General features: G+C 39.9%; 2 protein-coding genes across 5 annotated transcripts in view; one reads left to right on the forward strand and one right to left on the reverse strand.

Moving 5' to 3' along the window:
* The window catches only part of VAPA (VAMP associated protein A), a 45,204-nt gene extending 22,204 nt beyond the window's left edge, over nucleotides 1–23,000 (reverse strand). For 2 of the 4 annotated variants that reach the window (XM_010373429.2, XM_010373428.2), the window contains exons 1-2: nucleotides 22,308–23,000; nucleotides 3,431–3,583 (exon numbers count right to left, since the gene is read on the reverse strand). In XM_010373429.2, the coding sequence (XP_010371731.2) occupies nucleotides 3,431–3,583; nucleotides 22,308–22,386 (232 nt within the window). In that variant the 5' untranslated portion in view covers nucleotides 22,387–23,000. Of the gene's footprint in view, nucleotides 1–3,430; nucleotides 3,584–6,230; nucleotides 6,379–22,307 lie in introns of those variants that run through there. The other 2 variants (XM_030925809.1, XM_030925811.1) reach the window with 2 other exon arrangements.
* LOC104670251 (cytochrome c oxidase subunit 6A1, mitochondrial) lies at nucleotides 17,002–17,572 on the forward strand. Its single transcript, XM_030925812.1, has one exon. It carries the CDS (start codon nucleotides 17,013–17,015, stop codon nucleotides 17,340–17,342), a length of 330 nt encoding a protein of 109 aa, XP_030781672.1. The 5' UTR covers nucleotides 17,002–17,012; the 3' UTR covers nucleotides 17,343–17,572.
* Nucleotides 23,001–25,686: the final 2,686 nt, after the last annotated feature.

Raw genomic sequence — 25,686 nt, forward strand, 5'->3', positions numbered from 1 at the left:
CTTCATTTTAGTGTTTTCTGATTTAAAATTATACAGCTGGGATACTTAAAGGAGAAATAGTAACTTAAAACTTCACTACCATCTATTTTTTCTTTTTAAAACTGGGTCTCACTCTGTTGTGAGGCTGCAGTGCAGTGGCGCCATCTCTGCTCACTGTAGCCTCAACCTCCCTGGGCTCAGGCAATCCTCCCACTTCAGGCTCCGAGACAGCTAAGACTACGGGCACATGACACCATGCCCAGCTAATTTTTGTATTTTTTGTAGAGAAAGCATTTTCGCCATTTTGTCCAGGCTGGTATCGAATTCCTGGGCTCAAGAGATCCGCCTTCCTCAGCCTCCCAAAGTGCTAGGATTACAGGCGTTAGCCGCAGCGCCCGTCCCATATATTAATATAATTAGTTTTTCAAACATGTATTTTAAATAAACATCTATTTCAGTTTATGAATTTATTTCAATCTTCTAAGAAAACAAAAGTACACAAGGAAACCTTATAGCCTCTTGATTTCTAAAATTTATTCTATAGTCTCAATAACATTCAAAATTTTTAAGCATTTATAATTTCCCAACTTTTAAGTTTTTTAAGGTTCCATGTGGCTGTAAGTCATGCTAAATTTATGTAACGTGAGTCCAAAATGAGACTACATAAAGAATGAATCAACAGTTACACAAAGTTATGTACATGGTATTACAGAAATTATTTCCCTAACTTTGGATTATTTCTAAGATGTATCTCCACACTTTCGAAAAGATAAACACGAGTAAATAAATGTAGAAAATAACAATTATGTAATAAAGTCTTATTCACAAGGTGTGTCTGAGAAGTCCATTAACTGCTATCAAGGTTAAGACAACTTTTTCAAGGGGCCAAATACACAGCAGCAGGAAATGTACTGGATAAAATGCCTCAGAATACAGCTTAAGCTAAACAAAATTCCATTAGCAACCTTCACTGAGTAATCATTATAAGCTAATCACTATGAACCAAAAATCTGTGAATAAAACGAAAAACTTACAACATGGTTAAGTTTATAGCAGTTACACTCTAATTTAGGTTGCAGACCAAATAACAAAACAAAGACAATCTTGAAAACAAATATAAAAATGTGCACAAATTGGAACAAATTCAAAAAAAAGTGTCAAAGGGACACGGGGAAAAAGAGAAATGAGCATGTAGTACAAGTACAGAGAATTAATCAGAGAAGGTTGCTGGAGGAAGCATACCTTTGAGTGACTGTAAATGGAAATACACTACACTAAAAATTGGAAAAGCCAAATTCTCATTGAAGTAGAGCAATCCAAGGGCATGTTTGTATAATCAGTAACCAGTTTGTCTGAAGGTTTTAATAAGGCAGGTTGCTATGGAAGAAAATGCTTTGATACATTATTTTCTCAAGAAATATTAACACACAGAAACCAGCAATCTGGGCCCCTCAAAGAAAAAATCATTCTGCATAGCTGTTTGGATTCCTAGGGATATAACTGCTTGTACCAATAAACTATTTTTAGCCATGTGGATTGAAATAATTTTATCTTCTGGCCAGGTGCAGTGGCTCACGCCTGTAATCCCAGCATTTGGGGAGGCTAAGGTGGACGGATCACTTGAGGTCAGGAGTTCGAGACCAGCCTGGCCAACATGGTGAAACTCTGTCTCTACTAAAAATATAAAAATGAGCCAGGCATGTTGGTGCATGCCTGTAATCCTAGCTACTCAAGTGGCTGAGGCATGAGAATCACTTGAACCCAGGAGACGGAAGTTGCAGTCAGCTGAGATTACATCACTGCACTCCTGCCTGTGCAACAGAGCAAGACATTGTCTCAAAAAAAAAAAGAAGAAAAAAAGAATTATCTCTTCTTCCAATTGTGCTAAAGGCTTAAGGATGTAGTAGAAAGCAGCAACATCCACAGTGCATGCATTCCTTCATCTTTATTTCCCATCTCTTCATCCCAAGAACTGATGAATTAGACTTAGCAAAGAAACATGAAACGCACTCCTCCCAGGCCTCCTTAACACAAGATTCACTAAAACATCTTTTTCCTCGCTCTTGAGGTTTTTGGCTATACCTGCCAAGAGAAGATTTAGTGTCACAAAAACCTCTATGGTCTGTCCTTCATGGCTTTTGCACTCAGGTTCCACCTCTAAATACTCTCAATGAGCCTACCCTGGGTTCTCTCTCTCTCTACCCAATTCTGCTGTGGACTTGAAAACTGATATGGAATTACTGTATCTTAGGGATTACTTACCAAGATCACCCAGGCTTTTTTTTTCTAATGTGCACTTTTTTTTTTGAGATGGAGTCTTACTCTATAGCCCAGGCTGAAGTGCAGTGGTGTGGTCTCGGCTCACTGCAACCTCCACCTCCTGCGTTCAAGCAATTCTCTGCCTCAGCCTCCCAAGTAGCTGGGACTACAGGCGCCCAACACCACACCCGGCTAATTTTTTGTATTTTTAGTAGAGACAGGGTTTCACCATCTTGGTCAGGCTGGTCTTGAACTCCTGACCTCGTGATCCACCCGCCTCGGCCTCCCAAAGTGTTGGGATTACAGGCGTGAGCCACCGCACCCAGCCTAAACATACACATTTCTAAGCCATGCTCCCAGAGATTCCCATCTGAGAGAGATGAATCCACGTGTGTTCCTGCTCCCTGTGTTATCACAGCACATAGTGGGAGTTGAGAAGTACTGCTGTAAAGGAAGAGTAAATGCAGCCTGAGAGGTTCTCCCCTAAGTAAAATACATGAAACCATGTAAGTTCTCATATTTAGTTCCTATTTCTCAGCTATATTAGTGAAGTCAGAGGGACTGAGAAAGGAAAAAACAGTTTATAGGGGGCATTAGTTATGGTCCCGGTATCGACTCAATAGCAAGAGTAAGCAATCTATATATGGCAAGCATACTTCTTTGACGAGTAAACCCATAAGAGAGTAGTAAAATAAAAATAAAGTTTTCACACGCAGGACACTGTTGACATTTACAATGAAAGACATACTCATCTGATTTGACACAGTAGGCAGAAAAGTGGCATTATACCTTCTTAAGCAAAAGAATTATGACACTTCTATAGCTGCATGCAATGTGTAATATGATTATGATCTGAAGGAGAATGACCCATCAGAAAAATGGTACAATTTTTCAAAGATAAAATAACAAAGGCAGAGAAGGTAGTGGTTAGCTGTAGAAATAAAGACTAGATATAAAGTTTGTAATTGACAATAATTTCTTATAAACTGACCACACTCCCTACACAGAAGATGAGAGTGAGAAATTTTCTGAAACAGCTTGCATACAGTACAATAACAAGACATCTTTAAAGGCAAAGCCAGAATAATGTAAGAATTATCTCCCTCCCTCCAGATGAAACCTTATTAAACAAAAACAGAATCATAAGATGTCAAAATTCAAATGTACATAAATTCAGAACATGACGTGCTACCTGAAACAGTCACAGTTGACCCTGGGTCAATAATTCCACTGTTGGGCCTCACACAGTACCGGCGAGGTGCTGTAGTCTTCACTTTGAAACACACTTTTCTATCCGATGGATTTCGCAATTTAAGATTTGTAGTGACTACATCTGTGAAGGGGCCTGTAAAGTTTAAAAATTAAAGAGAAAACAAAATTTAATTGGATTCTCAACAACAAAGGAATCAAAACTGAAAGTATATAACCTCAATTTTAATTATGTGTTGACATTTGTAGGCATAAATATCCCAAATGGCTACTAACACTGCCTTTCTCCAGGTGGTAGACTTAAAAACAAGTCGTATTTTCTTCTTCATTCCCTGTATTTCACAAAATTTCTACCATAAACATGTATGATTTCTATCAAAAAAAGTACTACGAAACTTCTCATCTATGAAGTTTACAACTGTATTTTTATAGTATGTTGTTAACACATTGCTGAAAATACCAGAATTTCCCAGTTGTCTGCAAACCAGTGTCAATCTTCAAGTTCATTTTACTAGGCCAACTGCAAAAATCTCTACATCTGAAGACCCTACACCCTATGACATCAGTGCTTTTGCTTTACCTCAATTTTGTTTGTTCATTCATTCAATCCATTCATTCATTCACATATTTGTTAAGTGTTTATTATGCCATATGCTCTAGATATAAAGTTTTTAAGCTTTGGTTCTGCACCCAAACAACATAAAATTACAAAACAAAGAACCCAAAAGGCTCATCCATTTTGCTAAAGAAAAGCCTAAAGAAAAATTATGCAGATTAATTTAGACAACAAAATAAATACCGGTTAATTCGGAGGCAGAAGATAAAAACATGTTCCAGTTGGGAACAATAACCACAGTTCTAACTACTCCAAAAGTAATTTTAAATGATTCTAAAAACAATTCGTTTAAAGTTATATTTAAAAAAAAAAAAAAAAGCTAGAAGGCTGGAATCAAAGACAACTATTATAAAGGCTATCTTTATTTCAATTTTAAGAATAAGCATGTCTTTTAAAAATTTTACAAAGGCAAGGTCGTTAAAAGACACTTATTATCAAGCCGTAAGAAGTAAACTGATTTTATCCTATGCTTCAAGTTTGTGAGTAGTAAAACATTTTCTAATAAATAAAAATTTGGAACTAGGATGAGATGAAGGAGATAAAAATGAGTGAAAATTAGAAGAAAGCATGTAAAGGCAGGTTGTAGAAAAGAAAGTATTTTAATAAAACAGGTCTGCATTTTTTTTTTTTTTTTTTGGAAAAAAAAGCATACATATGATAAAGTACGATTTTCTGAACTGCTTGTTTCATTATATGGTCAAACTAATCATTCCATTTACAACATACACCCCTTGCTGCTTCTTCAACCCCAAGTGCTTGCATTTTCTTTTTGAAGAGCATCTGATTAACAACTCCACCATAAAACTAGTATGAAAGTAAAGACAAAAAACTCCAATGTGTCCATTTTACTACAGGAATCCACAAAATTGCTGGCTGGAGATATGTTTTGAACTGATAAAACTAGAAGTCTTAAAGGCGAATTCCATTTCTTAACATTATCAAATCCATAATTACTACAAACACTTTAAAATGTAAAATTTTATAGGACTATTTTAAGTAGGACTTTAACATTAGTAGCAAGCACAGATCAAAATAAAGATCCAATTTCTTAGTAACATGACAAAAAGACGTCACAAAATTTTCATTTTGAACAATCCTAATCCATAATATGAATACCTAATTATTTTTAATTACGTTTATGTATTTTCATAACATAATTATGTAAGTTTTTAGTATTTAAATGTTTTATTAATTTAATTCTCTCCAATTTTAAAAAGTGCCAATTATCCAAACTAAGGTAAAATAATTTTTTAACTGATTTTTAAAATGACTGTGGGTCAGTTTTGATCAACAAACTCTACCAGAGTTGTATAAATTCTGAAATAGTATTTACATTTCATGATACTACCCACCAGGGATTATAAATTGTCAATACAGATTGTGGGATTTCTAGACATAAAAGTATAAATTATCTAAAAAATAATTTTTTAACTGATTTTTAAAATGACTGTGGGTCAGTTTTGATCAACAAACTCTACCAGAGTTGTATAAATTCTGAAATAGTATTTACATTTCATGATACTGCCCACCAGGGATTATAAATTGTCAATACAGATTGTGGGATTTCTAGACATAAAAGTATAAATTATCTAAAGATGATGATAAATATATCAAAAGAAATACACTCCACCAATTCAAAACAAAATTCTTAACAAGGCATGTTAACCTTGCAAGTAAAATGTAGAATTACCTATAATAAACCCACCTAACAAATGAATTTGAGATTTTCTGCTCCATTGTATCCCTCTAACCTAGCCTCTCAATGAGGGTTGCTCCCAGCAGATAGTTAAGAGTTTGAGCCCCTTTCCTAGTTTAAAATGGAAAATTATCAAGTACTGATGACCATTAGCAAACGAATATCCAGATTTAACAGCTAAAAAAGGTCATGGGAAGAAATATGTGGTCCACTTTTGTGAGTTACAGAATCCTTTAAGAACCTGATGAAGGCCGTATCCTACACCTCAGAAAAACATACATAGGTAAATATTCACAAAAATTTTACACTGACTTTTATGGAAGGTAAAATGGGTTGGAGAGCTGGGTTCAGGGATAGAGGGGTTGTATCATGTAACCCCCGGGAGCTGCGAGTGCTACAAACATAACCCTTTAGGTGATACTGCCCCTTACAAGGTGTTTTCATTAGGCATTATGATTGGGTGGTACTTACTGGGGTGGGAGGTGGGGGCAGGAAACAGGATGGTAGACATTCTGCAATGCAGACCCACACAATGAAGTCCTATGTTCCCATTGCATCGCATTTTCAAATACTCCTCCAAAAATTCATATTCGTGGAAAACCTCTTTTCCAAGTATTCATCTATTATGTGAACAGGAAAAATGTGTACTCTTTTCTTCAAAATGTTAAAAGGTGAGTTCACCGTTACAGAAGATTATTCTATCAATAGCAATGCCACTCATGATACCTGAACCACCAATACAACGCATCTGAATTAGTCAGCAGTCATTTGTAGGTGACACATTCACATGAATCTACCTATATGCATATTCTTATTTTGCCCTTTTATCAATGTTAAGAAAAACTATCAGCACTATTCAGATAACTCTTGTCTTACTTCTCTTAAATCCAAACGTACTCATCTTAAGTAGATACAAACATCTAACTATTGTACCTACAAACTTAAGTAGTACAAGTATCTGACTACTTCATTATGTCTTCTAGGGTAGTCATGCCCAAACACTTACACTTAAAATGAGCATTCCATTATAAAAGTACTTCCTTTTTTTTTCCTTATGTTATAGCTAGGGCAAATATATTTTGTAATTTTTAATTACATATGTTATTGGTCATTTTATATATGAATTTCTTTTCAGGATAGTAATAGGAACATTACAAAATATAAAAATGAGGTATGAAGTTAAGAGTTAAGAACCCCTGAATTAAACCAATAATCTCCTGCTTTACTAACTGAAAATGTATCCTTTGTAAGGCTTAGGTGATTAAACCATCAAGAGAAACAAGTGACTACCATAAAAGTCAGGATAATGGTTAATCCTGCAGTGGAAGTAACTGGGAGAGGGTAAAAGGAGGGCTTTGCCGAATGCTAGCCAGGTTCTATTTCTCACCCTGGAGGTGATTATATGAGTATTTAATTTTTAATAATTCCTTGAACCGTATATATCTTTTCTTTATGAAAAACAAAAATGTTTTTTTTAAAAAAACTGATCCTTGACATAACCTTGAAAAATTGAAAAAAACAGTGAAAAGCAGTTTTGATGACAAAGTGAACATCTGATGCAATTTACGGAGTAAACAAATATGTTTCGAGGGTTTCTGAAACTTAATCCCTACAAATGGGGAAATCCTATCATTTGCCCAACATAAATGCTTAGTTTAATATTTAGGAAACAATTTTTGAACTAGTCCATTTTAATCAAAAAGTACTGATAGAAACTTATGTTAGAGATATGTCACTGTTTATAATGAACTATCCCATATAAAAAAAGAAAACTGCATACAAGTTACATTTATTTGCACTCTTACATTGAAAAAAATCTACAATTAAAATACTTCTACCTTTCAATTATGTGCCTGTTGTTCTTTGGAAGCCCGACCATTTCCTGCCACTAAATATTCTGTCCCAACTCCTCTATAGCTGTCACTGCCATTAAGCCAAAATCCTGCTCCTAGTCCCAAATTCTTACAAACAGAAATGTAACACAAACACAAATGTGGCCTCTGAGTAAAAAAGTCTGAATATAAGTTTTTAAAAAACTTGCAACGTGAGATGTCAAAAATACTAGAAAATTTTAAGGCAGTTCACCCAGAAGTCAGTCAAGTGGGACTGGCCTGCCTCGTTTGCCTAAAAACGTTTTTCCAGCATGAAATACCCTTTTTAGACAGTCCATATATGTAAAATGCAACCATTCAGTACAATGGCTTCCTTTTAAATAGCAGGACCTTTATTCTCCAAACCGCCCAGTCTTAAAAGGAATCCCACACTAAGCCAAGAGCTACCAAAAAAAAAAAAAGAACCACTCTAACAGTTTTTAAAAACTGTTATCATTCATCCATATTTTGATATGAACTACTGATAACAAAGTTATCTTGAAATCCTGAGTTCAGTTCAGCTGCAAAGAGAATCAATTGTGGAAGAGGGGAACAGCTGGCTTTTCCCCCAACATTTTATTATGAAAAATTTGACACAGAAATTGAGATAACTATATAAACATTCATACATCACTCCTCGCATTCTACAATCAATATTTTGCTGTATTTACTTTGCAGCATATCTATCTGCCCTGTCCAGACATCCACTTAATTTTTGATGCACATCAAAGCAAGCTGAAGACATCAGTACAGTCACTCCTGAACACCTCAGTATGCATATCAACTTTAGTATTTGTTTTCTGTTAAGAGTATAAAATTTTAATACAGGATAAGCAGGAGTATATCACACAGAACATTTCAGAAAACGCTTCGAAAATGTAGCTTAAGAATAAACAGACAATGTACATGAACATTAATTGATTGAACTCTGTGACCCCATTTAGGCTAGTTACTCAGAGGCGTGTTTAGGAGACAATTCTGCATGGGCCTCTAGCATTTCTGCACATCTTGCAAGGAGAAGTCCTGGGGGTTTTTACCCAGACTATCTTTTCAAGGGTGTATTAACTAGTGAACTGTCTTAGAAGACACCACCTCCCTTCTGAGGAGAGGAGCAGGTTTGTCCAGTGGCCAATATAATAAAGGTAAGGTCTTCTTCTGGAATAAAGGTCAGGTAGGTTTCTGTGCAGCCCACTATGGAAGATTCAGGTTCTCTAAGTCCAGGGTTTCTAATTATGATGCAAACTCATTATGTGAGTAGTACCTACCTGAACACCTCTGTCACCTCCATGGAACTTGAGGAGGGCAAGGAAAACCAACACAAATATAAATCCCATTCCACTTGCAGTGCCATGAAAAATTATGTCCATTGTCTAACTCAGGAAATCTCACATCTTCTACCAACATCTACAAAACGGCAGCAGGCGAAATTTTCAGTCCCTTCACAGTTCTTGACAAGGTCTTTGTAAATTCTTGGCTACGCAGTGCAGACTAATGAGGAAGGCTGGGTGCTCTGCTCAAATACACAAACAACGTAGCCACAGCAATGCAGGTGATGACTACCTTCAATGTTTCCAACAGGTTTTAGCTAATTAAGTTGTATCACTGATTGAACTGTTTCCCAGTTACATAAGGGTTATGCTGCTGAGTATCTGTGGCATCATGTTAACATAATTATATATACAAAACATATATTAATACTATATAGTATACAGAATATCTACTAAGGGACTAGCTAGTATTTATTGGGCACTCATGTATCAATAACTTTGTACAAACTGTTATTTAACTCTCACAAGTCCATGAAGTAGATACTTTCATTATATTTTAATATACCAAGTTTACAGATGATTCAACTCAGAAGGTAAACACTAGTCCAAGGTCATACAACTCAAAACAATGAAAGCGGAAAGTCAAACCAGGTCTGACTCTAGGGCCTGAACTCTCATACATTTTGCACGTATAACCTAGCGGTATTTATTTTCTAATTCATAAGTATTCCAGGTAGACTTCTGCAGCAATCAAGCATGAAAGTGCAGTCAAATTAGCCATGTATGAAAAAGGTTTCTTAAATGAATATTGTATTTCTCTTGGTCACATAGGTCAACACTGAACACTTCCTGAAGTAAGTATCAAGCACTCTAAAAATATTTTACATTTTACATCCAAGAAAGTCCTAAAACATTCTTATTACAAATTTTTTACTATACATTTTTTTCAAACACATTGAAATATCAGACTTGAGGTAAGCTCCATGAAGACTAGGTCTTTGTTTCGTTAGCTGCTGTATCCCCAGCAACTAACACAATGCCTGGCATAGTAGGTACTGAAGAAACATTTCTGTATAAATATTGTTGCACAAATAGAGTACTACTTTCTGGAAAAGAAAATGAGTCAGTTCTATTTAAAAAAATTTAGTTATTGAAGCACTAAAACATATCTCTTTATAAGATCTCACTAACATCATAAAAATATGGATCCTGAGATTAATGGAAAAGCAAGACTGCACTATTTTATTTAAGCCTCTATGGGCTTTAATTACTGAAATTGCCTCACTGTCCCTGTTTATCCATGTTACACAATCAACTAACAGTTTCAGAATGTATCATGAAAACTCTCCAAAATCCACTTAATATAGTCATGTAATCATTTTTTATAAACCAGTATTCCCACTCTGGGAGCCTAAAATTACAGTGTGAAAAAGTTACCAACAGGAAAGGACCATGTCTTTTACTTCTTTTACACCGTTTTCACACAGTGTAGTATTGTTCTGGTCGTATAAATACTCATCCATCACCTTTACATAAACAGGTACCTAAATAAAAAATGAAAACACTTCTTTCCATTCTTTTGGCAGCCTTCTGGGGGAAGAGTGAGGCTTATTTCTGTTACTGATGTTATACCATGACTTTAAAAAAAAAGCATTAACGTAGTATGTTCAATCAGAGGCTTAACAGCTAAAACCATTACCTAGGTGATTGACCTTGGGTAAATCACTTCACCTCTCTATCCCAGTCTAACCTCCTTCATTTTAGAATTCGTAGGCAAAATGATCTCTAAGGCTTCTCTCAGCTCTAAAATCATGCGACATTATGATTAACTTTACTTACTACCTTAAAGAACGTCTTCTACCCTATGGTAAAGATGGGAGATAATTCAATCTTAAACCCATCACAGCTTTATTGACATTTTAAAAAAACTACCTTAAACATTTTAGGAGTGCTTTTTAAGGTATTCTGATACATACAATGCTCAGTCTGACCTAAACAATCCTGGTGACATAATCTTGAAAACAAGGCAGAGAAAATAAACAATAGTCTTAACATAGAAGTGGAACACTTTGATTTGCAACATTTTCATATCAATTTTATGTCCCTCCACTCTAAACTTCCAAAGAGTAAGATGTATACAAACGTAATTTATTTGTAAAAGAACAATGCTAGTGTTCAAGAATGAACATGAAATTAGTGCATACTACTTACTAATATTTTAACATCTGGATTAAAATAGAAAAGAGTGGTCCACATCCAAAGTTTAAGTTTTTGGACTCCACATAGGTAGGATGTGAAGAAACAGAAAATAAGGTACAGTTTTGGAGAACCTGAAATAAACTTTTTTTTAATTATTTAGATCTAAAGTCCTTGCCAGGGGAAAACATAACATGAAAAAAATGATCACAATAATCTTAACTTAAAAAAATACAAGATATAGATATATAGAGTTATACAGAGCATAGTTACAAAAAGTTTATCAAAATGTTAACAGTGGTTATTTTGTGAGCTTGAGTAATTTTTATTGGCTTTATAATATCTATACTTTTTTCGGCCGGGCGCAGTGGCTCAAGCCTGTAATCCCAGCACTTTGGGAGGCCGAGACGGGCGGATCACGAGGTCAGGAGATCGAGACCATCCTGGCTAACACGGTGAAACCCCGTCTCTACTAAAAATACAAAAACTAGCCGGGCGAAGTGGCGGGCGCCTGTAGTCCCAGCTACTCGGGAGGCTGAGGCAGGAGAATGGCGTAAACCCAGGAGGCGGAGCTTGCAGTGAGCTGAGATCCGGCCACTGCACTCCAGCCCCGGCGACAGAGTGAGACTCTGCCTCAAAAAAAAAAAAAAAAAAAAAAAAATCTATACTTTTTTCATTTTCTACATTTAGCATTGATTTTATATAAGAAGGGACTTTTAAACATGCACCCATAGTAGCTTTAATTGCTTAATTGCTTATAAATCGTCTTATTTGTAAAATCCTGGAAGAAAAAAACTGAAAAAATTCAGAACCACAGATTTTTTGGGGCTCTGTTGTTCGTGAGGTTTCTCTCAGTGGGAACAGTACTCAGAAAACAAGACCAAGAGATTCTTGCCCTACAGGCTTTAAAAAATAAAAAATTTGGCCAGGCGCGGTGGCTCAAGCCTGTAATCCCAGCACTTTGGGAGGCCGAGACGGGCGGATCACGAGGTCAGGAGATCGAGACCATCCTGGCTAACACAGTGAAACCCCGTCTCTACTAAAAAAATACAAAAAACTAGCCGGGCGTGGTGGCGGGCGCCTGTAGTCCCAGCTACTCGGGAGGCTGAGGCAGGAGAATGGCGTGAACCCGGGAGGTGGAGCTTGCAGTGAGCTGAGATCCGGCCACTGCACTCCAGCCTGGGCGACAGAGCGAGACTCCGTCTCAAAAAATAAAATAAAATAAAATAAAATAAAAAAATAAAAAATTTTCACAAGAAAAACTAAACAGGAAACACACTGTATGATTCAAAGGCACCCTATATCTTTAAAGTATGACAGTCACTACATGTCATTCAAGAATTAAAATTATATACATATTCATATACGCTTCACGCATATATACACATACATGAAGCATACAGCTACAAAAGACCTGTCAAAACATAGGCCCACGAGAAATTTGTCAAGTTATACGATAAATGTACGTTTAAAAGTCCTCTCACAGCAACAATTCTTTTTTAATTAACATTCCTACTTTTTAATGGTAATTCAATCTAATCATTTCCTTAAAAGGCTGAAAGATATGTAACTAAACTTCTCACTCCCTTAAATCTGAATTTTCAGAACAGTATCAAACATTCGTGGTAACTAGTTATAAAGAACATCCAAACACCAGAGAAAAGCAGCTAAGCATGCTATGGTACATTAATGATGCATAAGTCAACACAAATGATGTGGAGATTTCTTCTATAAACATTTAAGACACCAGTTTAGACTGTATAAAGTGAAATACGTGTTACAGAATAACAATTACAAAATGCAATATGTATAACAATAATTACAGAATTTATTTTTTATAAAGTGAAATGTTAAATTATAATGTGTCACAAATATGTCTTCAGAAAATATCAAATCCAATCTCATTTAAGTAAATAATATCTTATTATTAAAAAAAACTCATACTGAAGAGTTCATTACAAAGATGTAAGCAATTCAATGGCACAGGAAATGAAGTATAACTGGCATCACAGAAGAGGCTGCGTTCAAGAGAAACTAATTCCTGGGATCATTAAGACCTCTCTGCCTACATTTTTCTGCCTTTTTTCTCTCAATTAGTTGCTTCTGCTTGCCACTGTTCCAAATTAGCCACTGTTTTGCCTCCCAGGTCATTTGACCTTGAAGGTCTAAAACCTATAACCATCTATCTATAGTTGTGTTCCAAGGTGAGGCATCAAAACTTTGACTGGTCACCAGCATATATATCGGCTGGCCTTGAATCTAGATTATAAACAGCCTCTTCCTGTGAGGCCAGGTACACCTGATTTCCTATGCCATTGAGATTGCTTATTAATAAACTCTTACGCGTGATTTTGTTCTTTGTAATAGACTAAATATTTGAGGATATTAAAGAATTACTGTTAATTTTATTATGTGTTAACGGTATCACGATTATGCAAAGAAAATGTCCTTTTTTGGTTAGAAATGCAAACTCAAGTATCTAGGGATGAAATGTTACGCTATCATCCAGGATTTGTTTTAAAAATACTGAAGCATGCCAGGTATGGTGGCTCATGCCTGTAATTCCAACACTTTGGGAGGGTGAGGCAGAAGGATCGCTTGAGGCCAGGAGTTCAAGATCAGCCTGGGCAAAATAGCAAGACTGTCTCTACAAAAATTCAAATATGTAATAATTAACTGGGCACAGTGGCATGCACCTGTAGTCCCAGTTACTCGAAAGGATCGCTTGGGCCCTGGAGTTCAAGGCTGCAGTGAGCTATGATAGCACCACCGCACTTCAGTCTGGTGTCAAGAGCAAGACTGCTGTGAAAAAATACAAACACGGAGGCAAACAAAAATATATAAATAAACAAGTATGATTATGGTAAAATGTTAATTATTAAATTTATATTTAAATTTAATTTACTAAATTAAGGCATACTGAGGTTTATATTATAAGGTGCTCACGAATGAAAGTTTTCAAACGTATAAAACTTAATTTGAGTCATATTTCCATTATAAAATAAATTAAGCCAGTAAACAAGCATTTCCAAGTTAACAGTCCTCTCTCACATTTAATTTTCTCCCAAAACTAACTTTATGATCAAAAGAAAGCAAGATCCATCCTATATTAATTTCCACGTCTGAAAGGAAAGAAGATTTCACTACACGTTCAGTAAAGGTAAGATAAAAAGAAACTACGTTGAGATGATGGATATGTCAATTTGCTTCACTAAAGTAACCATTTTACTATCTGTATGTATCCCATAACATGTCATATGTATACCTCAAATACACACAATAAAGTCTTTTAAAGGATTAAAAGTATAATTTTCCCTATTCTTTATATGCATTTTTCCACTTCACAGAAAAATAGCGTTTTCTTTTTGTACTCAATTGTTATATATTCACACAAACTTTTAAAGACAGAACACCCAAGAAATCACCTAGTCCTACCTCTCACTTTACAAATGAAAAAAGCACAAACATGAAACAACCTACCTTTAGTAAAGGTTAGTCAGCTCTTTACAAAAGACCCTACCACCCCTTTTCTGGAAGTACAAAATTTTGAAAACACTATTACCTGCAAAGGCAGGTGAAAACTCCAGCTGAGTCAAGATCCAAGACTAAAAACTAAAAATTACTGGAGAAATCATCTGAGTCTTAATTCAATCAACACTTATAGAGCAATCATTTTATGATGCCAGATCTTGTTACTACAAACATAAACAGGTATATACTCAGAGTTCATGGTATAGTTTGGGAGGGGAGAATATGTAAGCACAGCTACCATCTAATGTGAAACTACCATTACAGGTAAGCACAAGCTTCAACAGTGGCAACGAAGGCTCTGACCAACTTGGACTGGTAGAAGTATCAACGACTTTTCAAAAGGAAGTGATTCTTAAAATAAGAGGCTGCCTGACAGACATAAGGGAGGACAATATTTTGAGCAGAGCCTGTGCAAAGCACTGCAGTGGCCTGGAGTGTTTGGGAAAATTGTTCATATAGCCAAAGTTATGGGCAGAAGAAAAACAGTAGACACTGAGGCTGGAGAGGTAAGCAATGGATTGTGGATTTTTCAAGTACATAATGGGAAAACATTTAGAGTTCTTTAACCAAGGGACTAACAGTAACAGCCTCCTTTCTTCAAAGCACAGTTCTAGCAGCAGTGTGGAGGACAGGGTAAAGAGCTGACAATAAAGAAAAGGAGGCTGGGCATGATGGCTCACGCCTGTAATCCCAGCACTCTGGGAGGCAGAGGCGGGTGGATAACCTGAGGTCAGGGAGACCAGCCTGACCAACATGGCAAAATCCCGTCTCTACTAAAAATACAAAAATTAGTCAGGCATGGAGGTGCACGCCTGTAATCCCAGCTACTCAGGAGGCTGAGGCAGGAGCACCGCTTGAACTCGGGAGGTGGAGGTTGCAGTGAGCTGAGACTGCACCACTGCACACCAGCCTGGGTGACAAAGCGAGACTCCATTTTAAGAAAAAAAAAAGAAAAGAAAAGGAGATGTCTGCTGACTAGTAAATATTAAAGGTAATCACCTGAAGTAAGGAAATTATCCAAAGCCCAGACCTTTCCTTAAGTAACACACCCATTTAACCAAATCCACCTTCTTGTTAATATCCTGAAAGACCTAAAGGTATCTACCATACCCAAAGAGATCATGATCTCCCTCCTACACCTCTCTCACACATCCCCAAATAAGATGCATTTCATCCTCATCCAGACATCCACCATTTCTTAAACAAATAGCACCATTTCCCCAGTTCTATAGGCAGAAATCTCAGACATTCATACCCTTTTCTCTCAGTGCACAGAGACCACCAAGTCTCACTGACTTAACCTAACTTTTCATCACCTCCAACACCATGACCTCAGTTCAAGGGGTCAACACTTGCCAGGACTGCTGCAGCTGCCTAATTCATCTCTTTCTCCCCTCTAGTATAATTTTACTTTGCTACCAGAATTATTTTTTAATGCAAATGTGATGTTATTCCATTCCCTTCACCTTTACTGCTCCTCCCCTCACTTAAAAACCCTAGTGGCTTAGGATAAAAACAAAACTCCTAACTTGACCTACTAAACCAACACTACATTCTTCTTGGCTATTTTCACCATTGCCACACCAACGTCTTTCAGTACGGTGGATGTTTCACGGTCCCTCCTGCTACAGGATATTCGAACATGCATTTTCCTTTCTTCTTCACCAGGATAACTTTTACTCATTGTTGGAATCTTAGTTCAACTGTGACAGCCTGATCAAAGACCCTTATTTTACATTCTCATAGCACTATATATCTCTTCAGGGGTATACTTTATTCTTCTGATTATTTTATTAGTATCTATCTCTTGTTAGAACTGCCCCATGAAAACATGGCTTGTATTTCACTCACAACTGTAGTTCCAATATTTATTCATCATACCTGACATATAGTGATACTCAAATCTAATCATATTAGATCCATAACTGAATTTTAAAAATAAATGAATTTGGAGTAGAAACGCATTAAAGGGGACAAAGTATGTCAAAAACAGAAACACAGGATTTTAATTATTAGATAGGCATATTGCTTCTGGTGTGAGTAATCATGATGCCACTAAAAAATAAAAATAAAAAATAAAAATAAAGCCAAGTGCAACGGCTCAGGCCTGTAATCCGAGCACTTCAGGAGGCTGAAGCAGGAGGAGAAGGTCAGGAGTTCGAGATCAGCCTGGGCAACATAGCGAGACCCCCATATGTACGTAAAAAACTAGCTGGGAGTGGTAGCATACACCTATAGTTCAAGTTATTCAGGAGGATCACTTGAGCCCAGGAGATCATGGCTGCAGTGAGCCAAGAACGTGCATGCCGCTGTACTCCAGGTTGAGTAACTGAGCAAGACCCTGTCTGAAAAAAATAAAAATAAAAAATATGGAGTCCAGGTCGAAAATGGCGGCAGTTGGTGTGTCCCGAGTTTCTCGGCTGCTGGGTCGGTCCGGCCCACAGCTGGGGCGGCCTATGTCGAGTGGCGCCCATGGCGAAGAGGGCTCAGCTCGCATGTGGAAGACCCTCACCTTCTTCGTCGCGCTCCCCGGGGTGGCAGTCAGCATGCTGAATGTGTACCTGAAGTCGCACCACGGAGAGCACGAGAGACCCGAGTTCATCGCCTACCCCCATCTCCGCATCAGGACCAAGCCGTTTCCCTGGGGAGATGGTAACCATAGTCTATTCCATAACCCTCATGTGAATCCACTTCCAACTGGCTATGAAGATGAATAAAGAGAATCTGGACCACTACCTGGGCACCAGGGACCACAGCACTGGTTTGGACCATTACTCTGCACATGGACCAGAAAAAGTATACGCGACCTTAAGCTCATCTTCTTGTATCAAATGATGACTGGTATACTGGTCTTCCATCCCTTTGCTTGTGGCAGGAGATGGCTTAAATAAATAACTTAAACTTAGACTAAAAAAAAAAAAAAAAAAAAAAAAAAAAAAAAAAAAAATTTGGGAAGACGAGTAGGCTTGGGTAGTAAAAAATTTGAGATATTTTGAGTTTAGAATATCTGTGCAACATTCAAATCTAAATAGTAAGTTGAGTATGTGCTCTTGACTGTAAAATGTGAATTAAAACAGATTTAGGGGTGTAGCAATACCTGCAAAGAGCAAGGAAGATAAAGAGAAAACCTCAAAACAATGAAATGAACAAAGTTCACAGACTGAGATAGATGAAATCAAATCAGAATCTCAAAAACATGAGCATGTGAGAAAAATGCCACAAATAAGACAATAAATGGAGCAAAGAAGAAAATGAGAAGACAATGGTATTATAGAAGCCAGAAGAACTGAGGTTTTTTTTTGAGAAACTGTCAGTAATGTCAAGAGCCAGGGGGAGGTCAAGTGAGATAAAAACTGGAAATGATCAAGTTAGCAGTAAGTAGTGAGGATAAAAGTACCGTGGACTAAGGAGAGAATAAAAGGTGAGTAACTGGAAAAACAATTAATATGGACTATTTTTCCAAAAAGTCTGAATGCACAGGAAATGAAAGAGAGGGAGAGACATATACTAGAGGGAGTTATGGTCAAAGATGTACATGTCTGTTTATTTGTTTTTAAAATGAAAGACTCTGGGGTATTTATATGTTAAAACAATGCAGCCAGTGGTTGAAAATCTGCGGGAAAACATCTCATGGAACATGGTCTGAGTCATAAGGAATTTTACCTTAGAAGCAAAAACAGAGGAACAACGAACCTTGGGTATGAGCAGAGGCTTTCTTTCTCAGGGAAGAAAGTGTGGATGTACACAGATTAACAGGTGTTAACAAGAGGAGGCAGCACATCATGGAAGAGATCGTATGTCCTACTGAAAAAAAAATCTGACTTTTATTCTGTGAGCAATTGAGAGTTACCTAAAAACTAAGGAATGGAGAAACACGATTAAAGATTACATTCCTGTCTTCAGAGGAGTTGGGGGTATTACCCCAAGCATTTCGTATAGCTACTGGAAAACAAGAAGAGCTGACTGGAAACACCTAAAAATGTGCTAAATACCCATCCAGAGGAGGAGTATTCTCTATTGTTCCCCCGTGCTGTTTCTTAATAATATGCTTCTACGCGAAGATGCACTAGCTGATGTTGACACCACACGTCCCTTGATCCTTCAGAGAGCTTAATTTTCTTTGTTGATTTACTGTTATGGGCCACTGTCAACACAAGGATTTTGGTTTATTTTCCTCTCTGATCATTAAGAAGAACATATTTGAAATTTATTTTAGCATTTTATTTTTTTTTTTTTTTTTTTTTTTTTTTTTTTTTTTTTTTTTTGAGACGGAGTCTTGCTCTGTCACCCGGGCTGGAGTGCAGTGGCCAGATCTCAGCTCACTGCAAGCTCCGCCTCCCAGGTTCACGCCATTCTCCTGCCTCAGCCTCCCAAGTAGCTGGGACTACAGGCGCAAACTTTCTTCTTCAAACTTCCCTACAAAACTGCTAATAGGGGTCAGGTGCGATGGCTCCCGCCTGTAATCCCAGCACTTCTGGTAGGCCGAGGCAGGTGGATCACCTGAGGTCAGCAGTTTGAGGCCAGCCTGGCAAAACTCTGTCTCTACAAAAAATTCAAAATTAGCTGGGCATGGTAGTGCATGCCTATAGTTCCAGCTACTCTGGAGGCTGAGGCAGGAGAAATGCTTGAACCGGGAGGCAGAGGCTATAGTGAGCCGAGATCAAGCCACTGCAACAAAGCAAGACTCCATCTCAAAAAATAAAAAACAAAAAAACTGCTAATAGGTAGAAAAATAAACTGTGTAATACTTACAAACGGAATTTTATCATGTAAAAAATTGTACAGACAAAAAAAACTTTCACATAAAATACCAACTTTCAAATCTGAAATCCAGGTAAAATTACTTCCAAGGTTTAAACAGAATTTGAAGTAAAGCAGTGTCTACTTCTTTTTCTTTACCAACACAAGAGATCTACTTCAGAATTCATTACATTAACCATTATATAAAACTTTTTTTTTAATACTAGGTATAGAGAAAAATGTAGTACTGAACTAGTTGGTATCTGCTTTTGCAAAATTCTGCAAAATGCTGTTAATTCATCTTCAAGATGGTTGTGTTAGGCGTATAAAAGAAAAACCATCCACTCTCAGAATGATTACCTGAGTCACTCCTGGAGAAACCATCTCAAACTCAGAATCAAAATAACTAAAATAAACCTACCAGAAGATGACAAAGAATTCTGCAAAACTGTCTTTTAAAAGTCCTTCACTTAAAAAGAAAGTTTTGAATGATTTAGGATAAGTCAGTTAAACGATTTTTTTCTATCATAAACTAAACACAAGTAGACTGTAGATTCTAAATGAGTCTCTTCAGTGTTGAGCTGTGCACTTAAATACACAAAGGTTTCCATCAAGCAAACCATTTACCTTTGACTAAAAAAACAATATTAAGGAACCAGACACCAAACGTCACCTCCCAATCCTCCCCATTATCTCCATCTTTAAACTGAAACACACAACAAACTATTGGGCATTTAAGTACCAGGCATCCTCTCACAGCAGTGTGTTTACTCAACCACTCTCTTGGCCTAAACCTCCCCTGAAACGAAAAACAAGCCTTTTCCTTAAAAACTTCCGATGGGGCACATAGAGAAAGGGCTTCTTTCCTCAGACAGGGTTGTCTCTCTGTTATACCATCGATACACCTTTTCTGTTTCCCTGGCTAGTCTTATCATTTTTACTGGCAACACAAGAACAACGTGTTCTATAATCACAGCTGTAATTCTCCAATACCCCCAAAAAAGGAAATATATGAGTAAGTCACTGTGTAGGGTTTTTGCTCGTTTTTTTAAACCTGCTTCTCCACTATTATTAGTCTCTTACTATAGCAACATAACAACTTCCCTAAGGAGAAAAAACTTCACACTGTGGACATTTCCTGGCCTAAAACTGTCCTAATGGCAACTTACACATACTTGTAAGTCCCTAATGGCAACTTACACAGTTATCCAGTAGAGGAAATGTTCACTGTAAACATGGCCAATCAAAAGATAAAAACGAAATATTAAAAAACACATCATACAGGCTTACATTAAATTATCTCAAGATAATGGCTGTGTTAGGACTTTTCATAATTCCTCAAAGGTTTCCCCCCAGCTAAAACTACGTAAAAAAATCACACGACTTACATAAACTTGCAATAAAATACATTCACTGCACCTTGTCTTAAAACCAAATCCTTACCCAACAAGTAGCTCACTTACACTTCTATTCGAAGAAATTCGTAAATGCACTAAAAAGCTTGGAATGTAGTTACGCAATATTAATCTCATAATTCCAGAATATATTTTAAATTCCTAAAACTGAAGTTTTTCCTATGGAAATAATGTAGTTGGTTTTCTCTTGGACTCAACCTTACACAACAATAAAGGATTTAACTTTTTCTTTTAGCACTAGAATTGCTATACACCTCACAAAAATTGTTCTCATTCAACAACTGAAATACATTCAAATACAAAATACATAGACTTCCAAAACTTTATACTTAACTGAAGATAGGAAGGAACCTACTTTCTATTAGATGTTCACACTCTTTCAGTATTCCTTAAGAACAGAGAAGAAAAAAATAAAAATCTGTACAGTTTCACTCTCTTTCCTAAAGTACAATACATATCGACAAGGAAAGGGACCAAACAGCCCCTGGGATTCCTCCAGGATCACCAAGTCAGACTGAAAACTTACCACAGGCAGTGCTACAAAATAAAAACCTACAAAGTTCCAGAGCTGGGTCACACCTTACCAGCCTTCTCAGGTCTGTCGGAAACGGCAAACGTAAAAGCAAAGAAGTCACACGCACCGAAGCACCGAAGGTTTCTCAGCGGAGGAGCGCAACTGACGGGCTAAATCAAAGCACGCGGGCGGCACACTGAAATGTCGTAGAAGGCAGGAGCCCCGCTTACTATGAACCTACAACTCTCCGTTCGCAGCTGGCGCACCGCTCCTGCCCGCACGCGCCTGGGTCCGTGCCAACAGCACCGGGCAGCCCTCGCCAAGCACCTCCCGGGCTTCTCCGCCTCCCCGGCGCGCCCTACACCTGACGGCCGAGTTCTAAACCGGGCGGAAAAGTGAGAAACGACGCCCTCCGCGGAGCCCGAGGGCCGGCTGCTCCCAGCTCTCCCCGGGCCGGAGCAGGGGCCGAGGGGCGGCTCTCACTCCCGAGGGGTCCCGGGCCGCGCCCTGGCCTCCCCGCGCCGCTGACAGCCGGGAGCGGGCGACGGACGCAGCTTGCGCCACCTCCAGAGCCCACTCCCCGCCGCAGCCCAGAGAGCACGCCCGCGGATGCCCACCCGCCCACGCCCCGTCGGAGCACGCCGTCGCCCTCGGGGACCAGGACGCGGGCCCGGGCGGACAACGGCTCGGGCGGGACCGGACACCCAGGAGGCGCCCCCGCGGGACCGCAAGATGGCGGCGGCCGCGCCAGGGCCCGGCTCCCCTCCGCCTCGCCCCGGCCGGCGCGCGCACCACAGCGCGGGCGGGCGGGAGGGGATGAAGCGGGCCGGAGCAAGGGTCAGGCCGGCCCAGGCGGCGGCGGGGAGGCAGCAGCCGGGAAAGGGCAGGCGCCGGGGCGTGGGGGAGGGGGCGCTCCCTCTGGCCGGGGCGGCCGAGTTGCCCTCCCCGCCCCCCGCCGCCCGCCAGCCCTCCGCGCGCCCCAGCCAGCCCTGGGGTGTCCCCGTCCTGCCTACCTTTGAATTTGAGGTCTGTGGGCGGGTCGAGGACCAGGATCTGCTCGTGCTTCGCCATGGCCCCTGAGGCGGACGCCATCGGAGAGACAGCGCAGAGCGGGGGCGCGCCCGCGGCGGCGGTTTGCTGACTGGGGGCGGGGGTCGACGGCGGCGACGGCTCGGCCGAGCTCTAGGACGAGGCCAGGCTCGCAGCTCCCGAGCCCTGACGCCTGTCGCTGTGTCGCCGGTTCGGTGGGCCACCCGCTGGGTCAGCAGCTCCGGGTCTCACAACTGACTCAACCCCACACCAGCCGCCACGGCCACGCGCACTGCGATCCTCGGTGCCCCACGTGACGGCCTCTGCGTGGCTACGTGCGCGCCCCGGCGGCCGGGAGCCACTAGCGCTCGTCCCGCCCTCCAGGCCGGCCTAGCGCGGCGCGGGCTTGCTGCGCCTGCGCGCTCACGGCTTGCCGCGGCCCCGTACGCAGCCCAGCTGTCAAGGGAACGGGTGTGGAGGGAGGCGGGGCAAAGGTCCGCGGGGCCGACGCGATGCGCAGCGCAGGGCTGGCGGCGCAGTCCTCTGTCACCTTGAGCTCCGAGTGCGGAACTAGAGAAACTGCTCTGGCAGCGCTTCACAGTCTTCCAAGTGGGACTGCCCAGTGGAAGGGACAAGCAGCAGTGGGGAAGCGCCCACTCACTACAACTCCCGGCATGCCTCCTGCGGGGCGGGGCCTTCGCCGAGGGCCTGGCCCTTTGCGGCCCTGCGCGGTGCTTGCTGGGAACTGTAGTAATGGCTGTTTGTGGGAGGAAAGGAGAGCTAGGTCCATTGGAGGCGAATGGGGTGGGGTTCGCGGACGCTAATTTTGGCTCAGAGCGCGTCTAGTTTGCGCTAAAAAAAAAAAAACTTTTGAAGACTGAAACGAGGCCCCAGTGTTAGAAATATACTAATAAAATCTGCCCTGTGGAGAACTGGCTGGGGGGATGTGTCCGTTTGCTCTAATTCTATCCGTCCCTCTGTTGGCAGGGCTGCATTCCTTGTGGTATCCAATCCAGCCTCTCCTGGTTCCTGAGTTGTCTCCAGTGATGATCAGATAAGGAAACACACCTCGTCTGGGAAGCAAGGGGAAATATGACAAAGCACACAGAAGCTAGAAATAAAAGTCAAAGTCTGCACCATGGAACCCAAGAATCTTCTTCAGTTTTGATTAATGATGGACCCAAACCAAAACAGTTGTCACGTTCACATATTAGAAACGAAACCCATCTGCATCACTTACGATAGGCTGTAGTAAACTGAACCAAATGAGAAAAATCCCAGCAGCAAACTTGCTGATAAAACTTTAGCCGATTGCCAGGGTAGTCTGGTACAGGAACGTCAAATGAAACCAATGTGCTGTAAATAAACCTTTATTGTATTTTATGATATGGTTTGAATTTAAATCCCTAGGAAGCTCCACGAAGCAAAAGATATATTGATGCTAATGCCGTGGAGCAGCACAGTTTGTCTAGAAAATAAATGAGACGAAACAGCAGTCTAGATGTAGGCACCAAGTCCAGGTTTTCATGTGGGATCCAGGTATCAGAGTCCATCCAGGAACATCCTGCTGGAATCGCTAGCCTGACATTCACAGAAGATCGTGCCACCCAGGAGGAATGTGTCTTCAGCCATGTAGTTTCTGGGAGTGAGAGGTGAAGCCAGCTGTACTTCTGGGTCTGGTGGGGACTTAGAGAACTTTTCTGTCTTACAAGAGGATTGTGAAATGCACCAGTCAGCATTCTGTGGCTAGCTAGAGTTTTGTAAAATGCACCAATCAGTGCTCTGTAAAAACGCACCAATCAGTGCTCTGTAGCTATTTATAGGTTTGTAAAATGGACCAATCAGCACTCCGTAAAGTGGACCGATCAGCAGGACATTCGCGGGGACAAATAAGGAAATATAAACTGTCCACCCCAGCCTGCAGGGGCAGCCTGCTTGGGTCCCTTTCCAAGTTGTGGAAGCTTTGTTCTTTTGCTCTTCACAATAAATCTTGCTGCTGCTCACTCTTTGGGTTTGTGTTTGTGTGATTTTTTTTTTTTTTTTTTTTTTTTTTTGAGATGGAGTCTCCCTCTGTCACCCAGGCTAGAGTGCAGTGGCGCGATCTCGGCTCACTGCAAGCTCCACCTCCTGGGTTCATGCCATTCTCCTGCCAAAGCCTCCCAAGTAGCTGGGACTACAGGGGTCCGCCACCACACCTGGCTAATTTTTTTATATTTTTAGTAGAGAAGGGGTTTCACCATGTTCACCAGGATGGTCTCCATCTCCTCACCTCGTGATTCGCCTGCCTGGGCCTCCCAAAGTGTAGGGATTACAGGGATGAGCCACCATGCCTGACCTGGGTTTGTGCCATCTTTAAGAGCTCTAACATTCACCGTGAAGGTCCAGGGCTTCATTTTTGAAGTCAGCGAGACCAGGAACCCACTGGAACAAATCAACTCCAGACGCAGGAGGATACAGTGCTTAAGTAGTTTGAAGCATATTCTAAATTTACCTTTACTGTGATTTCTTTCTATTCACAAAATTTATTTTGAAATGTCGATTATCATTAAGGTAGAATACAAAAAAATTGTATGTTTATTAAAATGGGGGTTCAAGTTGTTTTAGTTTTTGTTTAAGAAAGAAAAAAAAAGCTAAAATTGACCATCAGTCCATAGTGTCCCATATAGGTTTAGCTGTGAATTGACAACTCTAAAGGCCCTCACAAACTCCAGTTTTTTGCCAGCCTAAGAACTCTCCTCCATGGGCCAGCTAGCCTAGGCTGATCTGGTCCCTCCATAGCTGGAGGGGCACTTCTCTTACCAGAAAGCTTTTGGGAATCCACCAGGTGCAAACAGTCAACCAGCAGAATAGCATGCGGAGGACATTCCCAGGAACTCCCCTACGGGAGGATGAGTGATCACCCGTTCACTATAGATTTAATGGGAAGCCTGAATTGGATGTATTCTAGTTTCGCAGTCTGTATTATTAAGCAATCTCTGCCCATTTGAGTCATCTATCATTGGAATCAACTGTTTGTTCAGTTCTCAATATTGCTTCAAAATCCTGTAGGTATAGTCTTAAAATATGTAAGAATTTAAAATTCTGATATTCTAAGAATATGTGAAACATCTTGGGATGAATCCCCTATTTGTATTTTAGAGCATTAGATTAATCATCACTGAGTCATTTGAATCATCTGCTTCACATCAAATAGTGCACTAGTTAAGTGGTTTGTGCTTTAGCGTTTATTAGTGCCTTTCTTCCAGCACTACAAACTTTACAAACATCATCACGCCCTACTCAGAACAACTTTATAACAGTTGGCAAGTGCCACTTTTGTTGTTAAATATGGAAATGAAAACACAGATGACAGCATCTCATCTT

This window comes from Rhinopithecus roxellana, chromosome 21, assembly GCF_007565055.1.
Source record: "Rhinopithecus roxellana isolate Shanxi Qingling chromosome 21, ASM756505v1, whole genome shotgun sequence".
In the NCBI taxonomy this organism is placed as follows: domain Eukaryota; kingdom Metazoa; phylum Chordata; class Mammalia; order Primates; family Cercopithecidae; genus Rhinopithecus; species Rhinopithecus roxellana.